The sequence below is a fragment of the Rosa rugosa genome, chromosome 1, assembly GCF_958449725.1.
Source record: "Rosa rugosa chromosome 1, drRosRugo1.1, whole genome shotgun sequence".
NCBI lineage: Eukaryota > Viridiplantae > Streptophyta > Magnoliopsida > Rosales > Rosaceae > Rosa > Rosa rugosa.
Genome location: NC_084820.1, coordinates 49,301,889 through 49,312,470, shown reverse-complemented (window position 1 = coordinate 49,312,470; position 10,582 = coordinate 49,301,889). Strand labels below are relative to the sequence as shown.

At 36.6% G+C, this 10,582-nt stretch overlaps 2 protein-coding genes across 4 annotated transcripts; one reads left to right on the top strand and one right to left on the bottom strand.

Annotated features, from left to right (window-relative positions):
* Positions 1 to 6,171: 6,171 nt before the first annotated feature.
* Positions 6,172 to 10,582, bottom strand: LOC133725249 (uncharacterized). Of its 3 annotated transcripts, none has more exons than XM_062152421.1 (4): positions 10,365 to 10,582; positions 10,132 to 10,269; positions 9,862 to 10,030; positions 6,172 to 6,568 (listed from the first exon to the last, which is right to left on the bottom strand). In XM_062152421.1, the coding sequence occupies exons 1-3, from the start codon at positions 10,527 to 10,529 to the stop codon at positions 9,863 to 9,865; spliced, it is 471 nt and encodes a 156-aa protein (XP_062008405.1). In that variant the 5' UTR covers positions 10,530 to 10,582; the 3' UTR covers positions 6,172 to 6,568; position 9,862. The 3 variants fall into 3 exon arrangements, with proteins under 3 accessions (XP_062008405.1, XP_062008406.1, XP_062008407.1); XM_062152422.1 differs by lacking the exon at positions 6,172 to 6,568 and adding an exon at positions 7,420 to 7,701; XM_062152423.1 differs by lacking the exon at positions 6,172 to 6,568 and adding an exon at positions 9,339 to 9,527.
* LOC133725248 (hevamine-A-like) lies at positions 7,824 to 9,197 on the top strand. The gene has a single exon (XM_062152420.1). The coding sequence runs from the start codon at positions 8,208 to 8,210 to the stop codon at positions 9,105 to 9,107; it is 900 nt and encodes a 299-aa protein (XP_062008404.1). The 5' UTR covers positions 7,824 to 8,207; the 3' UTR covers positions 9,108 to 9,197.

Here is a 10,582-nt window from a genome sequence, read left to right as displayed (position 1 = left end):
ATTCTAAACTCCCTTTGATTCTAGTGAATTGGACAAAGACCAAATTTTTCGATAGTGGGCCTTCAATTCAAAACAATCTCCAAACTCACCAAGTATGGGGGACTAAAATCCATAAACATTCTTTTTTTTTTATATTTTTTTATTTTTATTTTTTTTAATTTTTTTATGGACAAGTCTACCCCCACACTTGAATTTTCACCTCTTCTTAATCCTTGTCACCATCATGTAGTAAGTCTCAAAAGATAGCTCCACTAAGTTTTTAGAACAAAGGGTAGGATTATAACTATACTAAGGTTCAGGGGTTAAGGATTTTTAGGGTGATGAAAGAAAAGGCTTAATGTAGGCTCAAAGGGGTTTATCTAAGGGGGTCCCACGACGGGCACAAATAGGGACACAGGCTTATTTGGCAATGGTGGTAGTTCCTAGGTGCCTCTATCCTTTCCAGAATCAGGGCCATGTATTGACAAAACGTCTTAACAAGCACAAGAGCGAATTCTAGCATTCTCTAGTCCATTAAACTTAATCTATGGCATGTAATCAATCAAGATGAAAGAATAATGAGATCAACAGAATCATCGCCAAGAAAATAAGAGTATAATTCATTTTTTTTTCCATTAATCACTCAACAAAGAAAGGGCACATGGCTCAAATTCTCACAAGGGTTATTATGAATCATAACTTATCATCCACATGTTCATATTCTGTACCAAAGTTACGCATGCACCATATCTACTACACATTCATATGCTTTTCATAAATCATAATTAACCAAAGAATATCATCAAATATTATCCCAATCTTGTGATCCTCTTTTAGCCTTAATTTCAGAGATATAAGCTCATCCTAGACAGTTAAAAGGGCATCCTATGACTCAAAAATAAAAACAAAGGACTAAGACTCAATAAATAAAATCAACGAAATTTTTTTAATTTTTTGACATTTTTCGATTTTTTTGTATTTTCCAATATATCTGACTCAAAATAAAAGACTCAAATATAAATCCCTTCCCCCACACTTAAATATTGCATTGTCCTCAATGTAATTAATCATAAGCATGCAATGAAACAAATAAGCATAGATAGAAGACATTTATGAAAATAAATCCTAAAATAAAAACAAAAGAGAAAAAAATAAAAAATAAAAAGAGATAGGGAAAGAGAAAGCAAATCTGTGTAGGTAGACTCCTTCACAGCTACTTCTGAATTGGGTTGCCTCCCAAGCAGCGCTTGAGTTTAACGTCTTTCAGCCAGACAGAATAGAAATTAGAAAGTTAGTAACTATAATTAACTAAGAAATACAAAATATACAATTTGGGAGATATTTTTTTTTTTATTTTTTTTTATTATTATTTTTTTATTTATTTATTTTTGTTTTTTTTTTTTTGTAAAAAGCTGAATTTAATAAGACTGAATGAATGCATTTTATTTTATTATTTTTTTATTTTTTATTTTTTATTTTTTTTATTTTTTATTTTTTATTATTATTATTATTTTTTTTTAAATATAGGACTCAAAATGAAAGACAAAAATATTTATAGGATTCAAAATGAAAGACAAAAATATAAATCCCTTCCCCCACACTTAAATATTGCATTATCCTCAATGTAATCAATTAAAAGCATGCAATGAAATAAGTAAGCATATAGGGATGGAATTTACGAAAATAACTACTAAAACAAAAAGAAAATGGAGGAGTAAAAGGGGAAGAGAAAGCAAATCTGATTATATTCTGAATTGGGTTGCCTCCCAAGCAGCGCTTGTATTTTACGTCTTGCAGCCAGACGGTACCTACATTAAATAAAGTTAGTAACTTAATATTAACAAAGAAATACAAAAAAAAAAATAAAATAATAAACAAGTAACTATGAATTACAAACTACAAGTATAATTAACAAGTATTTTGTACATAAGACACAAGTTAAGTACACAAGTGAGTATAAAACGTAAAAAGTATTTTTACAAGTATAAAGTGTGAAACAACAAAATAATTTACACGTAAAGAGTATGCACAAGTATTTCTTTTGTTATAAACATTATTGATATCAAATCTAATTCCAAGCGGTAAATCAAGTGGACGTGCGGCCCAAGTATAGTCGTCTAGACACAAAGTCCCTCCTACATCCGTTGGGCAACCTTACTGAAATGGCCAGGTAGGGGAGGGTGAACACGAGAGGAAAAATCCATTTTGGCATGAGCTAAGCCCATTTATAAGCACTTCTGGATTCAAAAACCCGTCATGAACGTTGTCCCCTTCCTAGACACCATCTCACATAGGATATTCTTACTAGGATGTAAAAGGTCCTAAGTGTGTTAGACAGTTCAATGAATGTTAATAAAGGCCGCCCTCAACCATAAGGGACCTGAACTAGGTACCAATAAGGGGTTTAGGCCAATATTAATAAACACGACTTCACCTATTCCTTCTTTAATTTACAACTCACAATTAAACTCGTATTCAACAATAAAAAAAAACAACCTAGTTAATTTAAACTAAGTATCAAACAGTTTATATACAACAATTATAAACAAAAACAAGTGATTTTTCAATTCCCCGGCAACGGCGCCAAAAATTGATACGCTCAAAGCAAGCGCATAATTTAACCCTGAAAACATCGTTAGTAGTATAAGCAAATAGGGATCGTTCTATTCCGGGGATTGAGGGTACACCTGTCATTGTCAAACAATTAAACAATTAAAATTAAAACAAAGTATAATATTCACAAATGTATTCACAAAATATAAACATTTTACACGAAAAGGGGGGATTTTGTTTTTGGTTTTTTCGAAAATGAAACTAAGTTAACAAAAACAATTAAAATGAAAAAACATAAAAATACGAATGGAATGAAGGAACAAAGATCAAAACCGAAACTTATGATTAAAATTGATTCAAACCCTAATATTGTTCATCTAAGTCATGAGAAAGGAGTTGATCATGTGAAACATTCGAAAGCAAATGAATTCCCATTTTTTACTTTTCAATGCTAATTAACCTAAGCGAAAGCACCTAGATTAATCCTATCAAACATGCAATCAAACCCTAGAAAGCTAGTCAATCATGTCATGTTTAACGCATTACACATAGAGAAAGGCTATCAACTTAAGTGTACAACTTAGTATGGAAAAGTCCACCTAATTGCAATTCTCTTTAATTAAATTCGATCTTTGTACAAAACCTTTACTACTTTGATTCAAGTTTACACAAAACGAAAAGTCGATTTCATGTTCTTAAACCTAGCACCATTCATATCGAAACCCTAAGTGTTTGCAACCACATAAGATTAAAATACAAAAGTTATCTATAACGCAAATTTAATTAAACAAACCCACATAAGCAACTCTCGAATCACAATATATGAATCTGAAAATTCTCAATTAATCATAAAAATTCCAGAAATAATACTTTGTTCAAACATATATGTCAACTAGTTCATAACCAACGAAATTCAAAGCAAAGGTTACAAAGGAGAATCGAATTACACCGTGGATGAAGATGAGATGGATGATTCACGTTGTGGATTCTTGAAACTCGAAAGCAAGCTTCAAGGATGGCTATGGATGGAAGTGCTCACGGCTTCTCTTCTTCTTCTTTGGCCTTGCTTGAACTCGTGGAGATGACTAAACTTGAAACTAGAGGATGGAAAGGAAAATGGAAAGGAAATGGAGAGACAAAGAAGATGGAATGGATGAAGGAATGTCCTTTCTTCTTTGTTGTAGCCTCTATTTATAGGCTACCAAGCAAAACTATTTGGATTTAAACAAATGATGATATGTTAGGTTTGAGCATTTAAACATTAATGGAATTTATTAGGTTTGAATATTTAAACACTAATGGAATTTGTTAGGTTTGAATATTTAAACACTAATGGAATTTGTTAGGTTTGAGTCACTTTCTACTCATTTTTCCTTCAATTAATTCTCCACCAAGACTTCAGATTTTGCCCGTGACTTCTTCATATGAAATGATCCATCATGAGTGTAGATCATTCTGTAAAATTTTCAGAATTTATCTCCATGTGTTTGGGCCGGAATTTCTGCTGGACTCCTTACAGGTCCAGTTTTCCAGTTTTGCTTCTGCAGAAAATTGGGCTGACTGTTTGAAGGCCTTCCACTTCTTTTTGGCTCTTGCACTCTTCATAAGAAATGTTTCTTAGGATGTCTAGAATGGATCTGGAAGGTTTCAGCTCATTTAAAGTTCATTTGGTCAGGTGGTCGCTCCTTCTTCCTTGCTTGGCTTGGTTTCTCCTAGCCGGAGTAGGAAAATGTGTAAAGTTGACCTTTTTAGTGCATTTCCATTTTTCTCCATCATTTTATGGACCTAACACTTATTTCATCATCATCTACTCCAATGTACCTAAAAATAAAAATTGAATTAAAAATCGATTCGTTAAGGAATTAACTAAGCAAAATGTGAGGAATTAACTATTAAAATACCACATTAAAATGCTCCTATCAGTTACCTAAGAGGAAACCAAACTAGTAATCTCCTAGTACACCCACATTCTAGAATTAAGCCCAAACAAAGAAAAGTAGAGCCATGAGGAATAAAAATCAACGCCCCGAAGAATCGAGGCCCAACAGGGTCTCTCTTTACTCTGCGATCTTTTCTACTCAAGCAGATAGAAAAGAAACTAAAGCCTCCTCATAAAAAATAAGGAAGCCCACTTTAAAAATAAAAATAAAAAATAAAAAAAACCAGGACCTAATTGTGCCCACATTAGGCCCAACATTTTGTTTGGAGCCCAAACACTCAGCCCACATGAACCCCTAACCTTTGAGCCGCCGCACACCTGAGCCTCCGGATCAGCATTGCCACAAATGGCTCTTTCACCACTGGAATAGCCACCCCCGTCGTCGTACCTGCCACTGCTGCCGCACATACTGCTACCAGCGTTCAAGCTACCAGCACCATCCACAACAAGGGAGTACAAATTCGATATCCTCCCCACTGCAATGCCCTCCGCCGTCAAATCTGCCCAAGAGTCGGGCACACCCAATCTGGTCCCACCGCTCACGACCGCGATCAAGAACCATGCACACGGAGCACTCAGATCTCTGGGCTCTTTCATCCACGCTGCAATCCGAGCAACCGAGACCCCATCTCAGCCAAAGACAACTCGGTTTATCACCGAGCACACCACACAATCAGCACTGCCGACCCTGGTTGCACTACCAACATCCGCAGAAGTATCACCAAAACCCGACACCATTGTAATTTGATTACTTCATTGATTGTTTGTTCTTCCATATGTTATCCTTCATACATTTTTACAATGTGTAAAGTCCTTCCATATGTTATCCACTCAACAAATACATAAGGCCACGTTTGTTTCCCCAGATATAAGGGATGTATATGACAAAAAAAATCCAATCTGACCTCATGTCATGTTTGGAGGCCCAGACATGGGTGGGCTGGAAAATTTAAATCTTATCTGACATGGATTACGAATCCAATTGAAATGGTGTCATTAAATTAAATCCAACTTCATTTCGACCCATCCCCGACAACGCCAAAACTGCAAAAGGCAAAAGCTCATCTCTTTCTCTGCGACTATCCCCGAATCCATCTTCAAGCGCAGCGACTTCATCTCCATCAACAATCCCTTGCTATAATCCACCTCGCCGTACTTGTCATCGGAGCGGGCTCTCTTGAGGACCTTTAGCGCGGCCTTCTTGGTCTCCTCTACCTTGACGAGCGGGATCTCGACACTCTGGTTGATGGTGTTCTCTCGCTGCTCGAGCTCGTCGAGGCTCTCCTTGATCTTATGCTCTAGGGTTTGGATTTTGCGCTTGATGGCCTCCGATTTCTGAAGGAGCTTCTGATCGAGTGAGATGAAATGGTTGGAGAGCTCCTTCCAGACTAACATGGCTGTTTTGGCTTATCCAATCAGCTATAAATATATGCCTACCAAACGTGGTATTGGAAATATGCAAGACATCTCCAATCCAATCTAGTCAAGTCTGATCAGGATTGGATTTCTAATCCAATCTAATCCGAGAAATCCAATCTAATCCATGGTAACAAACACAGCCTTATACCAAGTCATTCACTAGTATCATACATTAATTCGTTGAGAAGACATAAATGGTATCTAATTGAAGTCAGTCAATATATATAGACGTACAGATGATGTATAATTAAACTAAAATCCAGACAATCATTTCCCAATTTGTGTGCTTCATCTCTACATGCATAGTGCTAGAGCAGAATTACATCGGCTAACTTGAAATATACTATTAAGTTTTATTGAGAAGTAACAATACTAAAATTTGGTAAATCGCTGATCCAAATGAAGATATTTTTTTCCACATTTTTTTTTCTATGGGTCGAGACATAACTAGAGGGTTTGGATCTTTTCCCGCTTGTGGTGGCACTTTAAAGACATGGTCCACGATGGAGTTGTAGACAATAATGTACCTCGTTGTCATATTTGCAATAAATTGGCACACCGCATCCTCGAAAGTAGCAATTTGTAACTCGGAGATCTGTTATCTATTCGGGTTCCATCTCCCTAGCGTGATGCAATATAGGCATCCTACAAGCTTTCTCTTACGCCTTGAAATGGTGCCTACAAAATTGAAACAACAATTGACATGGGTCAATTTTTGTTACACATACCATAACTCATGAAGGATTCAAGAATTATAGATATTAAAGTTTTGTAACAATAGAAGAAAAAAGAAATGAAGAAATGTATTATTTATACCATAATCTGGTAAATCATTGATTCGATTGAGTATTGATGTCTCCATTTTCAATTATATGTGTCCCAGTAGTTTGAAATGAAGACAAGGCTCGGTACAAACTTCACAACACCCATAGGATTTAGTGACCGTTGTCTCCAATCTCTCTACCTTCTGAATGGCTCATTGTTATAACTTGATCAATTTGTTTCTAATGCTTGAGTTTAGACTCTAAGTCATTTATATAGTTATTTTTAGCACTAATTCTCGTAAGATTGTGATAATGTAATTAATAACCGTATCAACCATTGAGATATTCTTCATATTAAACATTTATAATTTTTACTGAAATAGCTGGATACGATTTCAAAACAGCAAAACTCTTACCAAGTGTGTGATTGTAATTCATTTATACTAAATTCTAGCGAGAATTCCGATAAAATTGTTGAATGTCTATTAATGATCATAATCTATTAGTGAGATATTTTTCATATCACATATATATTTTACCAAATTAGCTAGATTCTTTTTATGAGAGCGTAGACGATGACAATTGTTTTAAAAAAAAAAATCTCGTGAAAAGGAAGATTTTGATAATGTAATTAATAATCGTATCAACTATTGAAATATATTTCATATTAAACATTTAGAATTTTTATAAATTTAGATGGATACAATTTCAAAACTTTGACCAAGCGTGTAATTGTAATTCATTTATACCAAATTCTAGCGAGAATTCCGATAAATTTTTGAATATCTATTAATGATTATATCCATTATTGAGATATTTTTCATATCACGTGTTTATTTTATTAAATTAACTAGATTCTCTTTTTTAACATAAGTCGATCGATAACAACCACAGGTGGTCGAGTTGATAAGAACTTCCGGGTGTGGAACCCCCAACCCGGGTTCGAATCCCGCCGATGCTGATTGGAGTTAAATATCAATCTATTCTTGGTGGCCAGGGGGAGGAAGCGTTCTAATATGATCTCCCGGCACGGATTAGTTTCTGGACCTAGGAAGCAAAAAATAATAATAATAAGACGATCGACAATCGTTATAAAAAAAAAAAAAACGTGTAAAGGAAGATTACTCGCATTTATATCACCATGGGTGGATTGAGAACAGATGGAGCAGCATCATGAACGATCAAATCAGTGGTCAATATGATTTATTGACAGCAATCAATATGATTTATTGATTGTTTAGAATTGTAGCCTAATCCCATTCCCACGCAGAAACATCATTTAAGTTACTGCCTTCCTTGGTTGCAAAGGGTTTTCAGTACTAATGGACAACTACATACAGACAGTGTATTCCATTACGATTCAAGTGTATAAGTTCGAAGGCAAACAGAAAAAACAAAGAAAGGCCTACGTGACCGTAATGCCACGGTTCATCTCATGAACATTAGCACAAAAAACTATGGCTTTCCTCTATAAAAGAGTTCCAGTTCTTTCATAATTCACATCATCCATCGCTGAGCATATAGTATCGAAAGCTTAACAAAAGCTTGCTTATATGGCATTCAAGTCTATATTTTCAGTAGCATTATTGCTATCTTTAGTGACACTGCTTCTGGCTGTTGGGTCAAATGCAGGTGGAATTGCTATTTATTGGGGCCAAAATGGAAATGAAGGCACATTAGCACAAACATGTTCTTCAGGGAATTACCAATTTGTGAACATAGCTTTCCTTTCGTCATTTGGTAATGGCCAGACCCCTACCATAAACCTTGCTGGTCACTGTGATCCATCCACCAACGAATGCACCAAGTTGAGCCCAGATATCAAGTCATGCCAAGCCGAAGGCATCAAGGTCATACTCTCCATAGGAGGAGGTGCTGGGAGCTATTCTCTAGCTTCATCCGATGATGCCCAACAAGTTGCTATGTACTTGTGGAACAACTTCTTGGGAGGACAGTCGTCATCCAGGCCGTTGGGAGATGCTGTTTTGGATGGAGTTGACTTTGATATTGAAGGAGGAACTGATCAACATTGGGATGACCTCGCTAGGTACCTTTCTGGTTACAGCAAGAAGGGCAAGAAAGTTTACTTGACTGCTGCTCCACAGTGTCCCTTTCCTGATGCTTATGTTGGAAATGCACTAAACACAGGCCTCTTCGATTTTGTTTGGGTACAATTCTACAACAACCCTCCTTGCCAGTACACTTCTGGTGATGTTTCAAATCTCGAAGATGCTTGGAAGCAATGGACTTCTGCCATTCCTGCACATAAGATTTTCTTAGGACTTCCTGCTGCACCTCAAGCTGCTGGCAGTGGATTTATTCCTCCAGCTGATCTCAACTCACAAGTCCTTCCGGCTATCAAGAATTCGGCGAAATATGGAGGTGTCATGCTTTGGTCCAAGTATTATGATGATCTAGATGGATACAGCTCTTCCATCAAGAATGATGTCTAGAATGTAATTAAAAAAGGAACCTTGTGTAGTATGTACCTTCACTACTATATATAAACAGAGCTCTTCTATGGAGTTATTTCTTTTTGGTTACATTGAAGGTGGTCAAACCTCCGACATATTCTAATTGTACGCATTTTCCCACCTTCCGCTTGAGCTAACCTACCGGCTCAACAATTTCCTTGCATACTGTGATGTATTGCATAACCAGCTCAGGAGGCCTATCCCCCAAGGGCAAGAATTTGATACATTCCAAGTGATTTTGTATGAAGGATTCTGAAGAAGATCAAGATTATGGTGTTGAAATTGAACTAGACTGGTATGTTGTTCCTGCCAGGAATGGTTGCTGGGAACTTTTTGGCTGCCAAGTAACAGGTTGGTAGAAGGCGGCATTTAAGAGGCCAAACAACATTGACCCGGCCCCTAGGAAAAGTGATTGTATATCATAGGTATGTCAACTGTACCGCAGCATTTTGATAAAAAATCACAGACATACGCAGTTAAAATGTTAGAAGGTGACGTTCTTTTGGATTTGGGAATTTCGTACTGAGGCCTTCAAGGGCTCCAATTTTCTTTTCTAAACAATTCCTCTCACAAGTTAGATTAGTACTCGATTAAACTTCCTCACTATGTCCGACCAAACAAACCAAACAAAAAGAAATTCTCATCACATACATGATTCAGACTTTGAAAGATGAAAACATAATTGTAGTCTAGTAAATTAGGTCTAGATTATCAAAGTAATACATTTACGTACCTCAAAGCCTACTAGTGACTTGAGATTGATTGGTCCTCATTGAAAATGAGGCCATCCATTGCTTACCCAAAGCAACCCTTTCTCCATTCTCTTTCCTTGTCACCTTTACCACCACACATATGAGCTTCCCCATGTCCCCTACAATCTCAGCCTCCAACTCAACCTCTTCCTGCATCAGAGATTCAAATATCAATCTCAAGCACAAAGGTTTCAAAGACTTTGGTGATATGGGTCTGACTAAAAAAGTTAAGATAGAGAGAGAGACTGAACTCTAGTCTTGACCCTGGAGTAATATGAAATGGTGAAGTCAACGGATTTGACATCACCAACAGTTGAGTATACGGTGGCGGCCCCAACATCGTCGATCACAGTTGCGATAGCTCCGACATGCCAGTTTCCATCCTGGTCCTATGCAATCATATAGATTCATCAACAATACATTGAAGAAGAGAAAATGGTGAAATCTGAATAAAGGTACGTAGTTTAATTTAGTGAAGATTTACAGAGAGATGGTCTGGAACGATGAAGTTGCAGCGGAAGAAGCCCTTGCGGGCATTCATGACCTGCAGGCCAACATGAGTTAAGGCCTCTAGCTCGTTGATACCTTTGGCACCTGTCGACAGATCGTGAAGCCATTTCTTGGACTTCTGCAGCTTCTCGTCTTCCATTTTCTGATCTCTTCGTTTTGCTTTGTTTGAGACTAGTCTTGTTTAGTCTGCTC